General features: G+C 37.6%; 2 protein-coding genes across 10 annotated transcripts in view; both read left to right on the top strand.

Moving 5' to 3' along the window:
- Positions 1-5436, top strand: part of LOC144467036 (uncharacterized) — a 39213-nt gene extending 33777 nt beyond the window's left edge. For all 5 annotated transcript variants that reach the window (XM_078175293.1, XM_078175295.1, XM_078175296.1 and 2 more), the window contains 6 exons: positions 1146-1181; positions 2080-2181; positions 2417-2479; positions 3482-3517; positions 4046-4108; positions 4746-5436. In XM_078175293.1, the coding sequence (XP_078031419.1) occupies positions 1146-1181; positions 2080-2181; positions 2417-2479; positions 3482-3517; positions 4046-4108; positions 4746-4755 (310 nt within the window). In that variant the 3' untranslated portion in view covers positions 4756-5436. The remainder of the gene's footprint in view (positions 1-1145; positions 1182-2079; positions 2182-2416; positions 2480-3481; positions 3518-4045; positions 4109-4745) is intronic.
- Positions 5437-6746: 1310 nt separating this feature from the next.
- Positions 6747-17561, top strand: LOC117267300 (uncharacterized). Of its 5 annotated transcripts, none has more exons than XM_078175302.1 (11): positions 7993-8077; positions 8263-8316; positions 8792-8893; positions 9132-9201; positions 9352-12116; positions 13452-13535; positions 13882-13935; positions 14411-14512; positions 15399-15515; positions 16170-16272; positions 17012-17561. In XM_078175302.1, exons 6-11 carry the CDS (start codon positions 13453-13455, stop codon positions 17039-17041), a joined length of 489 nt encoding a protein of 162 aa, XP_078031428.1. In that variant the 5' UTR covers positions 7993-8077; positions 8263-8316; positions 8792-8893; positions 9132-9201; positions 9352-12116; position 13452; the 3' UTR covers positions 17042-17561. The 5 variants fall into 5 exon arrangements, with proteins under 5 accessions (XP_078031424.1, XP_078031425.1, XP_078031428.1 ...); XM_078175300.1 differs by having other exon boundaries at positions 9129-9201; XM_078175303.1 differs by having other exon boundaries at positions 9129-9201; positions 9352-12231.
- Positions 17562-18118: the final 557 nt, after the last annotated feature.

The raw sequence follows: 18118 nt of genomic DNA, 5'->3' as shown, positions 1-18118 counted from the left end.
ACACACCACCCCATCTCATGTAAGCTTTTATCATCATTAAAATGTAACTGCATTCACTGATATTTGGCACACACACAAGTCTGATGATGTCAGTCATTATTATGTTACTTTATAATTGTAGCATGTGTTAGCTAACGTGCTGCTGTTGCTACGTGACCTGTGAAGACAAGTTTACTGTTCCTCAGTGCAGTTCAGGTTTAAAGATGTTGTTTTCTTAGCTAAGCATATTATTAATGTATACCCAGAGGAAATAATTGGCTGCTGACCACAGTCTTTACTTTGTCTCATCAGACATAAACCTACATTCTGATGTGTTTCTCCTAAACATCGTTAACCATTTAATAACTAATGAGCAAACTCTTGGATAAAAACATTGTTTAGTCTTAATTAGATTATTAGATGATTAAAATCATCACTGTGTCTTTAGAGGTTACCATAAAACCAAAATGTTCAAATGATGTCAAATCAGAATAAATAAGTTAGACAGGAGTGCAGTCAGAGTTGATGGAGGTATGTAAGATGAGGAAGGGTTGCTTCAACAAGAGGACTGCTGTCACCCTGAGATAACCATGTCTCAGTGATACTGAAATAATCTCAGTTATTCAAAGTAATAAAATCATGGCATAACAAAGATTTATTGTTTCAGGATCTGATATTTAAATGAGCAACAGACCAAAGTGAGAGAAAGAAGAACGGTTTAAAGTTTGACAGCAACAATCTGATTGGCTCACTGAGATCTTGGCAACATGTAGTTGGTTTAAGTCAAAGAGTGAACGCCCACAGTCAGCTGATCAAGTTGGAAGAGACAGGAGGAGAATTTGAGGGAGTATTCCTGAAATAATTTCTGCTAAGCTTCAGTAAAATCAACTTCCTTTTGTTACAGATGAAATGACAGTAAATGTTTGGGCCTCTGCACCCTCATAATGATCCCATACGATGGATCAGGATTATTGTTTAAGTGATAAGTGATTACTATAAAAGTCTGTGTTGATAAAAGAGAGGAATCATTCAGTGGGAACAGAATCAACTTTTACTGAACTTCTCTGATGTCTACTCAGTAGTTTCTGTGTATCCATCAGTTGATGTGTCTGGATGTCTGATCATCTCATTTCCCACCCTGGTGCTCTTTGTGTCTTGTTCACTAGGATGGCTGAAGAAATAGCCCAGCTCCGTAGGGAAATGTACGTATGGGTTTGTGTATGTTATGTATTCACTATATGTATATGTTAATATGCTCAATGGAGTTGCTAGAATTATTTTGTATAAACTACTGGCCTAATGGTCCCCTAGAGGTTTATGGGATGGGGAGAGGGTTTGTTTCTTGTTTTTCATTTTGCTATTTTATTATACTTCCATTGTCTACTATCTTTGTTTATTTAATGCCTGCCATATCTCATGGGTTTTTTATTCATTTATTTTTTATGGAAAAATTCGATAAATAATTGATCACAAAAAAAAGAAGAGCACTGGTCTGTCCTACACACCACCCCATCTCATGTAAGCTTTTATCATCATTAAAATGTAACTGCATTCACTGATATTTTGCACACACACAAGTCTTATTTGGAGATTACTACTTTCTGATCTGTTTCTCATAACCAACAGACCAAAGTGAGAGAAAGGAGAACGGTTTAAAGTTTGACAGCAACAATCTGATTGGCTCACTGAGATCTTGGCAACATGTAGTTGGTTTAAGTCAAAGAGTGAACGCCCACAGTCAGCTGATCAAGTTGGAAGAGACAGGAGGAGAATTTGAGGGAGTATTCCTGAAATAATTTCTGCTAAGCTTCAGTAAAATCAACTTCCTTTTGTTACAGATGAAATGACAGTAAATGTTTGGGCCTCTGCACCCTCATAATGATCCCATACGATGGATCAGGATTATTGTTTAAGTGATAAGTGATTACTCTAAAAGTCTGTGTTGATAAAAGAGAGGAATCATTCAGTGGGAACAGAATCAACTTTTACTGAACTTCTCTGATGTCTACTCAGTAGTTTCTGTGTATCCATCAGTTGATGTGTCTGGATGTCTGATCATCTCATTTCCCACCCTGGTGCTCTTTGTGTCTTGTTTACTAGGAGGGCTAAAGGAAGCATGGAGTCCATCGACTCTGGTGTGTCCTTGAAGAGTGATTGGTCAAAAGCTGAAGTGATTAATTTCAAAGACAGAGTCTCTCCCAGGTAAGTTTTTATTATCATCAAAGTGTAACTGCATGCAGTGATATTTTACACACAAGTCTGATTATTATGATTATTTTACAACCATTGTGTCAGTGAATTAGCTCATATAATGAAGTCATGTATAACACCTTTTGCATCATTCCACACACTGTTATCATGTTTGAATTATGTTGCTTTTAATGTTTATTTCCATCCTCATAAAGTAGCATCATAACTCTGATTATGACACTTGCAGATGGGGGGACTCTGGCTCTGACGTGGTAACTCTTGAAAATTTGAAAAAACGTTGGGTCGACCTGTGAGTCTAATCTGTTAACCTCATTTACATTGTTTCACACACAGTCTCAAATATTTAGATGAATCTGTGGACATGACTAAAACTTTTTCAGCACAGTCACATTCATGTTTTCTGTCACTTGTATCTGGACTGACAGACACTAAAGTCAGTTCAGTCAGGAGAGACTCCATTTAAGAGAGAAATACATTTATTGACATGGTGCACAATAAAGTTTAGAAATGTCAAGAGGTGAGTAGAGCCTGAAAAACAGGAGGAAGTGTTTGAGGAATATTCAGGATAACACTCACACTGGGGTGTCGAACTCACAAGACAGGAGACAGGATGGATCTTTAACCATTTAGTGACTAATAAGCAAACTCTTGGATAAAAACATTGTTTAGTCTTAATTAGATTATTAGATGATTAAAATCATCACTGTGTCTTTAGAGGTTACCATAAAACCAAAATGTTCAAATGATGTCAAATCAGAATAAATAAGTTAGACAGGAGTGCAGTCAGAGTTGATGGAGGTGTGTAAGATGAGGAGTGCAGACAGGAGTGCATTTAATTTATTTTTTGTGAACAACAGCAACAATCTGATTGGCTCACTGAGATCTTGGCAACATGTAGTTGGTTTAAGTCAAAGAGTGAACGCCCACAGTCAGCTGATCAAGTTGGAAGAGACAGGAGGAGAATTTGAGGGAGTATTCCTGAAATAATTTCTGCTAAGCTTCAGTAAAGTCAACTTCCTTTTGTTACAGATGAAATGACAGTAAATGTTTGGGCCTCTGCACCCTCATAATGATCCCATACGATGGATCAGGATTATTGTTTAAGTGATAAGTGATTACTATAAAAGTCTGTGTTGATAAAAGAGAGGAATCATTCAGTGGGAACAGAATCAACTTTTACTGAACTTCTCTGATGTCTACTCAGTAGTTTCTGTGTATCCATCAGTTGATGTGTCTGGATGTCTGATCATCTCATTTCCCACCCTGGTGCTCTTTGTGTCTTGTTTACTAGGATCGTTGTCAGAAGAGCACAGCTCTATAAGGAAAGGTACGTATGGGTTTGTGTATGTTATGTATTCACTATATGTATACGTTAATATGCTCAATGGAGTTCCTAGAATTATTTTGTAAAAACTACTGGCCTAATGGTCCCCTAGAGGTTTATGGGATGGGGAGAGGGTTTGTTTCTTATTTTTCATTTTGCTATTTTATTATACTTCCATTGTCTACTATCTTTGTTTATTTAATGCCTGCCATATCTCATGGGTTTTTTTATTATTATTATTTTATGGAAAATTTCGATAAATAATTGATCACAAAAAAAAAAAAGAGCACTGTTCTGTCCCTGTGATCTATATATTCCCATGAATTTCATTTCATGTGTATCCACACTCCAGACGTTAAAGTCAGTAAAATCAACTTCCTGTTGTGGAAGATCAAACTGACTGCATCTAAGTCATGCATAACACATTTTGCATCATTCCACACATTGTTATCATGTTTGAATTCTGTTGGTTTTAATGTTTATTTTCATCCTCATAAAGTAGCATCATAACTCTGATTATCTCACTTGCAGATGGTGGGACTTTGACTCTGACATGTCAGCTGTTGAAGATTTCAACAAACTTTTGAAGAACCTGTGAGTCTAATCTGTTAACCTCATTTACATTGTTTCACACACAGTCTCAAATATTTATTTATAATATATATCTTCATTTGAAACAGCATCTACACATTATATATCAGTGTTTTCCATCTATCACATTCTACTACAGCCTTTATCACTGATAATACTGTTGCTATTTTTATGATTGCGACTGTTAAATACATATTGTAACGTACTGTAATATTAAGTCTCTCGATTGCCAAAAATGACCTTGCGTACCCTTGACATTGCTTGTTTTTCTCGACATTTTGACTCTTACGAATAATTCACACTGTCTGCGTGAGCTGGAGGCCGAAACGGCGAGAGTCCGAGGTCCCGCCCAACGCTGCTCGCAGCTTTAATTGTTTAAGTGATAAGTGATTACTCTAAACGTCTGTGTTGATAAAAGAGAGGAATCATTCAGTGGGAACAGAATCAACTTTTACTGAACTTCTCTGATGCTGTGTTATTTAAAGAAAATTTCACCATCAGTAAATTATTCACACATTCACTATACTTGTTATAGTTTCAATGAAATTGACATATTATTACATTTCATCCACCTGCAGCTTAAATCTTAGTACATTCTCTTCACATTTTAAATAATGTCCTGTGTTTCTATCAAAAAAAGGAGGACATGAACCAGGAGCTGTCGTCTGAAGTGGGATGGAAACATGGTTGAGGCTCCCGTCAGCAGCTGCTCCTGATGGTCTCTTCATATTATCATGCCTGCTGCTGCTTCCTGCATCACTGTGTATTCAGAAATCAGTTTAAACACAAATAATTTTTTAATCATTATGCTGAGTGTGTTGTAACGTGCTATGCTTTAAGTTTTGCAAACAGAGTCATGTCAGTATTATGTGCAGGTGGAGATAATCAATATGAGGGAATAATTCAAACACTGATTCAAAACAAAATCAAAATGACAATGTATTTATCATACATTTAAAAAATAGATAGATATATAATTAAAGGTATAACTAAAATAATACATGAACATGTTGAAAATAAATGATATCTAATGCAATGTAATTTGAGAACTCTAAGGTAATTCACACTGTAGGCTAAACCCATATGATGGCAGAGCCAACCAGTGAATAAACGACACACAACAAACCTTCTATCTTGGTCAAAATACTGGAAAATGTTACGTAGTCTGACTGACTTTTTGCATTAATGTATCTGTTACTTGTGTATGTTATATTCTGCTATTTATGTAACCACTGTGGCACTTAAGATTCAACAAAGAAAGAAAGTGGACTTTATTCACCTTTATACATGTTTGAAGAAATAAAGAAGAATATTAATATCTTCTAAGCAAAGCCTGCAGATCCTTGACTGAACACAACACACAGCACAACATCAAACCAAAGCCAGCCCATCAGCCAGCTCACTCCTGGGTTAGATACCTCAGTAGCTTTAAGGAACAGACTTCACTCCTACATGGATCATTGTGTATCAAACAGGTGTCACACTCCTTTACTGAGCCTCTCACTGATACTTTGATTGGAGTCAAGTAGAAAGCTACACAATGTGAAGTGTGTCTGAAGGAGGGAAGTGTGTGAAGCCACAAATGAAAGGAGCTGGTGACTTAACAAAGAGTCATGTGACTGTTTCAGAGCTCAGCCAATGAGGTATGTCCCTCTCTCTGACTGAAGCTCAGATCCTTTCAAACTGCTGTTTCTCCTGCATTAAGATAAATACCACATTATATTTCTATCATTTAGCCATCTTAATACCTGATACAGACAACAGTTATCACATTATATATTATTGTCATGTCCATTGTGTACATACAGGTACATACTAGACTTGCTGACTTGCTGCTAATAACCTCACCACTGTCACTTTACATCTTCACTTTGTCTTTAATTGCTCTTGTAGATCATATTTTCACTTCTATTCTTATACTAGTTGTATAAACCTCTTATCTTATTTATTCATTTATTGCACTTCTCTATTTGTTGGAGCCACAATAACATTCTTTGTATTTGTTTTGATTCATGTGAATAGATGCAGTTTTGTTGTTTGTACACAGGGTGGCGCACTAGAGCAGGGAAACACAGGTAACACAGGTAAGGTGCAGGTGATGAGCAGCAGGTGTGTATTCCATCAACGGAGCTAAGAATATCCAGACTAAGGTGTCATCTTGAAGTTTGTTATACTGTGTTATATATGTGTAACTGTCTTTTAGGTGTCTGTTCTTGTCTGTTGAACATTTGTTGATCATAGATGGAGCTAATCCTCACCTTAATCCTGCTACAGACCAGGATTGCCCGGCAGCATTAGTTACCATGGTTACTAGGCTGGGATTCAGGTTAACCACCTTGATGATATTAATTACTTTATTAATTTACTCCAGTAACAATGACTGTAAACAGGAAATAATGCTAACAGAAAATGCATGTAGGGGTAACTAATATTATTTACCAACGCAGCTTTAGTTTAGCATGATTTTTTAACCCTTTCATACTGTTCATATTCTGACCTTCACAGTTTTTGACCCTTTATTATTAGACACCATCAAGAAATATGAACCACAGTCAATTCAGTTTACCATGCATCCATCTGGGGCCCCCTAGTGTCCAAGGGGCCCTCAGCAGCCGCTTAATTCAGTGATAGGGAGGGTCGGCTCTGGGTGGGGCAGGAGGCAGGAGGCAGGAGGCAGCCAGAGATAACGGCGGTTTGAGGAAATTAAGTTTCATTTGAGCAGCAGTGACGCAGTGCTGTTTACCATCCAAAAGGTACTGTAAATACTTTATTACTCTTATCACCAGGGTTCTTGTGTCATTCATTTATTCAGTTATTTCATTCTGTCCGAACAACAAATAAAATAAAGAATTTAATTTCTTTGTTTTGTCTTTAAAAAAACGGGAACAGTCCAAACTAACACCTAACATACAGCAGCAGTAATGTGGAACAGACAACATGTCACTACGTTAATCTTCCAAGTAAATTAGGCTGTAAATATTTTATGTAGTGATGACAAATATGCATATTCTCATACAGCTACTTATTAAACTTGCAGCATAAAGAAGGCAGTCATAGAGCTCATAACCACACTCTGCAGGGCTCAGTGTGAACATGGGGGCCAACTGGTCAGAGTCAAGGTAAGTCATTATTATATTACTTTATAACTTTAGTATCTGTGTTAACTAAAGTGCTTTTGTTACTGTGTGACCTGTAATTTAATTTCATTTGTATCCACACTGACACTAGAGTCAGTAAAATCAACTTCCTTTGAGATGATGGAAATGACTGAAAATATTAGGACCTCTGCACCCTTATAATAATCTAATAATTAATGTTAAAGTGAGAATTAGGAGGAACATCTTTAAAAAGAGGAGAGGAATCATTCAGTGGGAACAGAATCAACTTTTACTGAACTTCTCTGATGTCTACTCAGTAGTTTCTGTGTATCCATCAGTTGATGTGTCTGGATGTCTGATCATCTCATTTCCCACCCTGGTGTTTTTGTCTCTTGTCTACCAGAGAGGACACAAGACCAGCAGTTATGAAAGTTAAAATCAGCTCATCCTTTGTTGCCTTTGTATGTTATGAGAGCTGTCATTCCAGGAGTAAACATCTGGCTTTATAAATGATACCACATACATCCAGAGTGTCTGATGAGTCCTGATCTTGACACTGTAGCACTACTGACATTTCAGGGTTTATTTTATCATGTATCATTATATATGTGTTTGAACTGATCAGATACTTGAGTTGAGAACACACCTATCCACATACAGGTACAATAAATAAAATACAGACTACAAGAAAACAGTGACATGATTACTGGGCTGAGGGATTCTGTGTGTGTGTAAATGTGTGTGATTATCTTTCTTTCAGAGTCTGTCTGAGAAAGTTCCTGTTCTCTTGCATCAGTTATGTGTCTGTCAGGAGGAAAGATTCACAAGGCTGCACTGCAGATGTTAAAGACACACCCCCCTCTCCTAAAGAGAAGTAAGTGTTTACTAACAATAAAATGTTGCCTCATTATGAACATTTGGTAAAGTCACATGTTACATGTGTAACCTCTTTAACATTACTCCACACACTGTTATCATGTTTGAAATCCTGTTGCTTTTAATGTTTATTTCCATCCTCATAAAGTAGCATCATAACGCTGATTATCTCACTCGCTGCAGGCCGGACGATCTTATTGGTCCAGACATCGACCCTGTGGGAGATCATGACGACCTGTGAGTCTAATCTGTTAACCTCATTTACATTGTTTCACACACAGTCTCAAATATTTAGATGAATCTGTGGACATGACTAAAACTTTTTCAGCACAGTCACATTCATCTTTTCTGTCACTTGTATCTGGACTGACAGACACTAAAGTCAGTTCAGTCAGGAGAGACTCCATTTAAGAGAGAAATACATTTATTGACATGGTGCACAATAAAGTTTAGAAATGTCAAGAGGTGAGTAGAGCCTGAAAAACAGGAGGAAGTGTTTGAGGAATATTTTGTAGCTTTGTTTAAGTGATAAGTGATTACTCTAAAAGTCTGTGTTGATAAAAGAGAGGAATCATTCAGTGGGAACAGAATCAACTTTTACTGAACTTCTCTGATGTCTACTCAGTAGTTTCTGTGTATCCATCAGTTGATGTGTCTGGATGTCTGATCATCTCATTTCCCACCCTGGTGCTCTTTGTGTCTTGTTTACTAGGATGACTAAAGGAAACATCGATTCCGTTGACTCTGGTGTGTCCTTGAAGAGTGATTGGTCAAAAACTGGACTGATTGATTTCAAAGACAGAGTCTTTCTCAGGTAAGTTTTTATTATCATCAAAGTGTAACTGTATGCAGTGATATTTTACACACAAGTCTGATTATTATGATTATTTTACAACCATTGTGTCAGAGAATTAGCTCATATAATGAAGTCATGCATAACACCTTTTGCATCATTCCACACACTGTTATCATGTTTGAATTATGTTGCTTTTCATGTTTATTTTCATCCTCATAAAGTAGCACCATAACTCTGATTATCACACTTGCAGCAGGTCGGACTTTTCTTCCTCAGAGAAGAAGCACGTCAGATGATAAAGGTTTGGTCGAGTCTTCAGACGACCTGTGAGTCTAATCTGTTAACCTCATTTCCATTGTTTCACACACAGTCTCAAATATTTAGATGAATCTGTGGACATGACTATCTATTGCAGTTTCAATCTTAGTACATCCTGTTTTTATTTTACATAATATCCTGTGTTTCTGTCAAAAAAGGGGACGAGAGACGAACCAGGAAGTGGGATGGAAACATCTTGAGGCTCCCGTCAGCAGCTGCTCCTGATGGTCTCTTCATATCATCGTGCCTGCTGATGCTTCCTGCATCACGACACATTCACAAATCAGTTTAAACACATATGTTTTTTATCATTATCCTGAGTTTGTTGTAACCTGCTCTGCTTCAGGTTTTGTAAGCTCTAACATGTCTGAGCCATGTCAGTATCATATACAGGTCAAGATAACTAATATGAGGGTCAGCCATGTTTTGCTAACTACAGTGTACACCAGACTGATGATATGATAAAGAAGTGGTAGTTGGTGTTTGTCTGCATTAATTTAGAGACGTTATACAAATATAATATAGAATCAGAACTTGGTGGTGGAGTAGGTGTGTGAGGGAGGCGGGGGCCTGGTTGTGAAGTGCTTTGTGGGTGAGTAGGAGGATTTTGAATCGGATAAAATCAGAGGCTGGCGACGTTTCTGTCCAAGATGACTCCAAGGTTGCGGCAGTGGGGGTGAGGAAATTTTGACCAATTATGAGTAAGTCTGACTTGTCGAAGCTGAGTTTGAGGAGATTTGTTTGCATCCAGTGTCTGATATCAGAGAGACAGTTTGAGAGGGTGGAGTGGGTCTGAGAGGTGATGGATTTGGTGGAGATGTAGAGCTGGATGTCGTCAGCGTAACAGTGGAAATGGAGGCCGTGACAACAGATGATCTGACCGAGGGGGATATTTATTCTCTAAATTATAATTCGTAATAAGCCACGTAAGGTGGAAAACAACTTAAAGGGATAGTGCACCCAAAAATGAAAATTCAGCCATTATCTACTCACTCATATGCCGAGGGAGGCTCAGGTGAAGTTTTAGAGTCCTCACATCACTTGCAGGGATCCAAGGGGAGAGGGGGCAGCAACACAACTCCACCTAATGGAGGCTTACGGCGCCCCAGAGTAAAACATCCAAAAACACACAATTGAAACCACAAAATATCGCCATACTACTCGTCTGTAGTGATCCAGGTGTCCCGAAGCCCCGACATAAAAAGTTGTTTGGAAAAACGTCATTTGAACTCTGTTTTTAGCCTCAATGTAGCCTGTAGCTCTAACTGCCTCTCTGTGCACCGCGCTCAAGTGTGTGCTCTTACGCGAGACCGTGAGACATGGGCACCGCGTCCATGTGTGTTCATGTGCTTTCCTGGTCTTGCGCGCACATGTTGAAAATAAATGGTATCTAACGCAATGTAATTTGAGAACTCTAAGGTAATTCACACTGTAGGCTAAACCCATATGATGGCAGAGCCAACCAGTGAATAAACGACACACAACAAACCTTCTATCTTGGTCAAAATACTGGAAAATGTTACGTAGTCTGACTAACTTTTGTATTAATGTATCTGTTACTTGTGTATGTTATAATCTGCCATTTACGTAACCACTGTGGCACTTAAGATTCAACAAAGAAAGAAAGTGGACTTTATTCACCTTTATACATGTTTGAAGAAATAAAGAAGAATATTAATATCTTCTAAGCAAAGCCTGCAGATCGTTGACTGAACACAACACACAGCACAACATCAAACCAAAGCCCATCAGCCCATCAGCCCATCAGCCAGCTCACTCCTGGGTTAGATACCTCAGTAGCTTATTTTATTTATTCATTTATTGCACTTCTCTATTTGTTGGAGCCACAATAACATTCTTTGTATTTGTTTTGATTCATGTGAATAGATGCAGTTTTGTTGTTTGTACACAGGGTGGCGCACTAGAGCAGGGAAACACAGGTAACATAGGTAAGGTGCAGGTGATGAGCAGCAGGTGTGTGACGGTAAGCAAACAGTTTTTTAAACGGTCAAGTGTGGCAGCATAAATAGTTTGTAGCGTGGAAACTAAAGTTGCTGAATGGAAACTTGGACACTAACCTGTGGTTGACTCAGAAACTGTTACCTGAGATTAACATGCAACGTTTTACCTGTGAGAGTTGAGCACGTGTTAAAATAAATGGGTCATCGCACTCAAAGAAACCAGATGATGAAGTGGACATTGGTTTATTGTTGTTGGTGAGAACATGCGTCCAAAAAGTTCTCCCTGTTCGCCCCTCAGAGCCTTAAATGTAACGTTTCTATTGAAGGACTGCACACTGGTCATGTGTACTTCTTTCTGTTTGTGCGAGTCCAGCAGTGTAACATAGGATAGAGTATCAAATATAAAAACAGTGTGAGTATAATAAAGGACAGTGCAGTATAATAGAAATGTAGTGGACTCTTCCTGTATTATTAGGGGTGTCCTGAGGCACCAAATGGGTACCGGTTGGCCAGAAGAGCTGCAGCTGTGGAGGGTGCCAATGCAAATACCTGGGTGTGGGAGGAGTTCGGGGAGGCTGTGGAGAAGGACTGTCAGTCTGCCTTCAGTACAGACTGAAGGCTGCTGGGAAATGTTGGCAAACTGTCAGACTGCTCCTCCTCCTGCTGCAGCCGCCTGATCTCAGTTCATCTCCAACGAGCCTGATTGAGACTGTGTCCACACTGTGTGCACACTGCATGCAACAGTACAAGCTGTTTAAGGGCAGCTGCAGTACCTACTGAAAGTAAAGTCTGCGCTTCAGAACACACCCAGTGTTTATCTCTCCTCCATCACAGCTCTTAAATGTAAATAAGGAAGTGACTCTCAGGAGCTGCGTCTGAACCAGCGCACCTCCCTCACCTGTGCTCCTCCCTCACCTGTGATCTTCCTTCACCTGTGGCGCAGTTATTTTTCTCACTTAAAGGTATTGTAACAACGTCTTTTATACACTTTATTATTATATTAATCTTATCGCCAGGGTCCTTGTGTCATCGTGTCATCAATTATTTCATCCTGTTTGGGGGAAAAACGCTTCAGAGGTTTGTAGGCGTTGTTTCCTCGTGTTCTTTGTCTTGAAATGGAAATGAACAAGTGAAACAAGTCGTCTTTGTGTTACCTGCTTTAACTTCAACACTGTTATCTCCTACAGCTGACAGTTATTTGGTCCTTTCACTGGACAGAAAACTCTAAACCAGCAAACTAACAAAGTGTCAGTAAACCTTTTGGGGACCGCGGTCGTTGAGGCCTCTGTTTAATGGCCTCTGAGTCTTATTGCTGCGTACGGAAGCCTATTGCTGCCACGTCAGGAAAGAAATAATGGATGAGTTTAACATTATAACGTGAAAAGTTTATTGTTGTAACAAGAAGTTTTCCATGTTAGAACAATATATTTACTGGTTATAACAATACAGTTTGATGGTATCAGTGTTTTGGGCCATGTTGATGCCTGTTCATTGCAAATAGCCAAGTGTCAAATCACAGCTGGAGTATATGGATGCACCTCCTCCTGACACCAAATATTGCATTATAATGTGGAACTCTTAATGTCCTAACAAGAGCAATTATCACGTGAAACTTTATACGTTTTTACAATATAAGTTATCATGTTTTAACGTGAAAATATGTTGTTATAATGTGAAAAAGTTCTTATTAGAACAATAAACTTCTGACCTTTGGAGGTGGTCAGATACGCAGCTTCTTATTAGATCTGAAGCATAAAGAAAGCAGTGATAGAGCTCATAACTTCTGCACACTGTGTCACAAGGCTCCAGCACTTGTAAAGTTTTTCACTTTCACTTTTCATCTAAAGTGCATTTAGTGTGAGAGCAGGATGTGTTTCTAATGTGTCATAGTCAGACCAAAAGAAACAACAACAGGAACATCCACACATACATTAAATTTAGAATAAATTAAGAAATATATTATACCTTTCTATGCTATGAGAGCTGTCATTCCAGGAGTAAACATCTGGCTTTATAAATAATACCACATACATCCATAGTGTCTGACGAGTCCTGAGGTGATTAGACCCAAAATGTTCAAATGATGTCAAATTAAAATTACCATAGAAAACAGTGCATTTTTATATATTTATATAGATATTCTTTTAGATATTATTCTGTAAATAACGGGCAGAATCAACTTTTACTGAACTTCTCTGATGTCTACTCAGTAGTTTCTGTGTATCCATCAGTTGATGTGTCTGGATGTCTGATCATCTCATTTCCCACCCTGGTGCTCTTTGTGTCTTGTTTACTAGGATGGTGAAGAGAAGTTTGGACTCCATCGAGTCCAGTGATTTTGGTGTGCCCTTCTGGATTAACAGATACCGCTCCCATGTCATGTAAGCTTTTATCATCATTAAAATGTAACTGCATTCACTGATATTTTGCACACACACAAGTTTGATGATGTCAGTCATTATTATGTTACTTTATAACTGTAGCATGTGTTAGCTAACGTGCTGCTGTTGCTACGTGACCTGTGAAGACAAGTTTACTGTTCCTCAGTGCAGCTCAGGTTTAAAGATGTTGTTTTCTTAGCTAAGCATATTATTAATGTATACCCAGAGGAAATAATTGGCTGCTGACCACAGTCTTTACTTTGTCTCTGTTTCTCATGTTGCTTTTAATGTTTATTTCCATCCTCATAAAGTAGCATCATAACTCTTACTATCACACTCGCTGCAGGCCGGACGATCTTATTGGTCCAGACATCGACCCTGTGGGAGATCATGACGACCTGTGAGTCTAATCTGTTAACCTCATTTACATTGTTTCACACACAGTCTCAAATATTTAGATGAATCTGTGGACATGACTAAAACTTTTTCAGCACAGTCACATTCATCTTTTCTGTCACTTGTATCTGGACTGACAGACACTAAAGTCAGTTCAGTCAGGAGAGACTCCATTTAAGAGAGAAATACATTTATTGACATGGTGCACAATAAAGTTTAGAAATGTCAAGAGGTGAGTAGAGCCTGAAAAACAGGAGGAAGTGTTTGAGGAATATTTTGTAGCTTTGTTTAAGTGATAAGTGATTACTCTAAAAGTCTGTGTTGATAAAAGAGAGGAATCATTCAGTGGGAACAGAATCAACTTTTACTGAACTTCTCTGATGTCTACTCAGTAGTTTCTGTGTATCCATCAGTTGATGTGTCTGGATGTCTGATCATCTCATTTCCCACCCTGGTGCTCTTTGTGTCTTGTTTACTAGGAGGACTACGAGAAGCATGAACTCCTTTGACTCTGGTGTGTCCCTCAAAAGTGATCAGTCAAAAGCTGGAATAATTTTATTTGAAGACAGCTCCCCTCTCAGGTAAGCTTTTATAAGCATTAAAATGTAACTGCATGCGGTGATATTTTACACAGTCATTATTACCGTAAAGCTTCAATTAGTAGCCCGGGCTATTATTTGATTAAATCACTGAACTCAACAGGATTATATTAGGGACAGGTGTCTGTATGGGACAGGCCTTCAATTCCTGTCACACAAAATATGACCAACTCTTTATTTGAACCAGTGTGAATATTACTTGTATAAAATTTAGGTTTGAATAACATATCAGTTATGTTATGTTATGACACTTGTTTCACAGCACCCAGCACACCGACACAACACCACTTTATCCTGTTGAAACAATATCCATAACTTGTATTGATTTTTATGATAAACAGTGATTCTTTTGATCAGTATAGAAATATAAATAACTTAACAGTTAATCAAGGAATGAACACATACTCTGACTTACTGACAGCTTCAGAAGAAGGGAGTCACCAGCTGTTTTGTCGTCATGCCAGTAAATCTGAATGACTTCCAGACTTCTCTGGTGCTCATGGTTTCAGTAAAATGAATTAAGCTGAGCTAACGATGTGTAGCATCTCCATATTGATTAAAGTTTAAACATCTATGTTTGTATATTCACTGATATTTTGCACACACACAAGTCTGATGATGTCAGTCATTATTATGTTACTTTATAATTGTAGCATGTGTTAGCTAACGTGCTGCTGTTGCTACGTGACCTGTGAAGACAAGTTTACTGTTCCTCAGTGCAGTTCAGGTTTAAAGATGTTGTTTTCTTAGCTAAGCATATTATTAATGTATACCCAGAGGAAATAATTGGCTGCTGACCACAGTCTTTACTTTGTCTCTGTTTCTCATACTGTGTGTGTGTAAATGTGTGTGATTATCTTTTTTTCAGAGATCGTCTGAGAAAGTTCCTGTTCTCTGGCATCATCAGCTGTTTGTCTGTCAGGAGGAAAGATTCACAAGGCTGCACTGCAGATGTTAAAGACACACCCCCCTCTCCTAAAGAGATGTAAGTGTTTACTAACAATAAAATGTTGCATCATTATGAACATTTGGTAAAGTCACACGTTACATGTGTAACCTCTTTAACATTACTCCACACACTGTTATCATGTTTGAAATCCTGTTGCTTTTAATGTTTATTTCCATCCTCATAAAGTAGCATCATAACTTTGATTATTGATTATCTCACTTGCTGCAGGCCGGACTCTTCATCTTCAGAGAAGAAGCGATCTCAAATATTTAGATGAATCTGTGGACATGACTAAAACTTTTTCAGCACAGTCACATTCATGTTTTCTGTCACTTGTATCTGGACTGACAGACACTAAAGTCAGTTCAGTCAGGAGAGACTCCATTTAAGAGAGAAATACATTTATTGACATGGTGCACAATAAAGTTTAGAAATGTCAAGAGGTGAGTAGAGCCTGAAAAACAGGAGGAAGTGTTTGAGGAATATTTTGTAGCTTTGTTTAAGTGATAAGTGATTACTCTAAAAGTCTGTGTTGATAAAAGAGAGGAATCATTCAGTGGGAACGGAATCAACTTTTACTGAACTTCTCTGATGTCTACTCAGTAGTTTCTGTGTATCCATCAGTTGATGTGTCTGGATGTCTGATCATCTCATTTCCCACCCTGGTGCTCTTTGTGTCTTGTTTACTAGGATGAGTATGGTAAGCATGAACTCCTTTGACTCTGGTGTGTCCCTCAAAAGTGATCAGTCAAAAGCTGGAATGATTTTATTTCAAAGAAGGAATCTCTCTCAGGTAAGCTTTTATCATCATTAAAATGTAACTGCATTCACTGATATTTTGCACACACACAAGTCTGATGATGTCAGTCATTATTATGTTACTTTATAATTGTAGCATGTGTTAGCTAACGTGCTGCTGTTGCTACGTGACCTGTGAAGACAAGTTTACTGTTCCTCAGTGCAGTTCAGGTTTAAAGATGTTGTTTTCTTAGCTAAGCATATTATTAATGTATACCCAGAGGAAATAATTGGCTGCTGACCACAGTCTTTACTTTGTCTCATCAGACATAAATCATCTTCTTATTTGGACATTACTACTTTCTGATCTCTATATATATATATTTATATATATATATATATATATATATATATATATATATATATATATATATATATATATATATATGTATATATATGTATATGTATATGTATATATATGTATATGTGTGTGTGTGTATGTATATATATATATATATATATATATATATATATATATACGTGTGTGTGTATATATATATATATATATATATATATATATATATATATATATATGTATATGTATGTATATATATATATGTATATGTATGTATAACAAATTAGATAACATATTAGTTATCTAATTTGTTATATATTCTTTATTTAATTAGTTTCCATGAAATCTATATATTCCCAAAGCACACAGACATATTATTACATTTTATTTTTACCCATTGTTTACATTTTAAATAATATCCTGTGTTTCTATCAAAAAGGGAGGAGATGAACCAGGAGCTGTCGTCTGAAGTGGGATGGAAACATGGTTGAAGCAAACGTGGGCAGCTGCTTCTGATGGTCTCTTTACATTATCATGCCTGCTATGACTATTCAAAACAAAATCAAAACAACAAGGCAGTATTTACAATAAATAAAAGAATAGATACATATATTATTAAAAGTATGATAAAAGTAAAAATAAATGGTATCTAACTCAATGTAATTTGAGAACTCTAAGGTAATTCACACTGTAGGCTAAACCCATATGATGGCAGAGCCAACCAGTGAATAAACGACACACAACAAACCTTCTATCTTGGTCAAAATACTGGAAAATGTTACGTAGTCTGACTAACTTTTGTATTAATGTATCTGTTACTTGTGTATGTTATATTCTGCTATTTATGTAACCACTGTGGCACTTAAGATTTTACTTTCACTCTATGAGCTGTGTGTTTGGTTTGTTGATGGAAACAAAGAAAGTGGACTTTATTCACCTTTATACATGTTTGAAGAAATAAAGAAGAATATTAATATCTTCTAAGCAAAGCCTGCAGATCGTTGACTGAACACAACACACAGCACAACATCAAACCAAAGCCAGCCCATCAGCCAGCTCACTCCTGGGTTAGATACCTCAGTAGCTTTAAGGAACAGACTTCACTCCTACATGGATCATTGTGTATCAAACAGGTGTCACACTCCTTTACTGAGCCTCTCACTGATACTTTGATTGGAGTCAAGTAGAAAGCTACACAATGTGAAGTGTGTCTGAAGGAGGGAAGTGTGTGAAGCCACAAATGAAAGGAGCTGGTGACTTAACAAAGAGTCATGTGACTGTTTCAGAGCTCAGCCAATGAGGTATGTCCCTCTCTCTGACTGAAGCTCAGATAGATACATCTTTATTGACTTCCACCGGGGGACAGAGTTTCCCTTTAATGTCCTCATAAACTGAACAAAGAAAATACATGAAATCTAACATGGACATAGTCAGTGTCACCCTGAACAAGGATTTTAGTGACGAGTCAAAGATCATTACTTGATGATATTTTGACAGTTGCCCCAACAGTCTACTGATAACATTCATCAAGAACTCAATGCGGCTG

The sequence above is a fragment of the Epinephelus lanceolatus genome, chromosome 15 (assembly GCF_041903045.1).
Source record: "Epinephelus lanceolatus isolate andai-2023 chromosome 15, ASM4190304v1, whole genome shotgun sequence".
Classification (NCBI taxonomy): domain Eukaryota; kingdom Metazoa; phylum Chordata; class Actinopteri; order Perciformes; family Serranidae; genus Epinephelus; species Epinephelus lanceolatus.
This window is presented reverse-complemented; position numbering and strand designations above follow the sequence as displayed.

Bases quoted from the DNA above. Each gene is read 5' to 3' on its own strand.
- LOC117267300 (XM_078175298.1), top strand. From the start codon at position 7,199: ATGGGGGCCAACTGGTCAGAGTCAAG. The intron at 7,225-7,963 runs GTAAGTCATTAT...TCTTTCTTTCAG, and splicing joins GCCAACTGGTCAGAGTCAAG to AGTCTGTCTGAGAAAGTTCC. The intron at 14,513-15,398 runs GTAAGCTTTTAT...TCTTTTTTTCAG, and splicing joins GAAGACAGCTCCCCTCTCAG to AGATCGTCTGAGAAAGTTCC.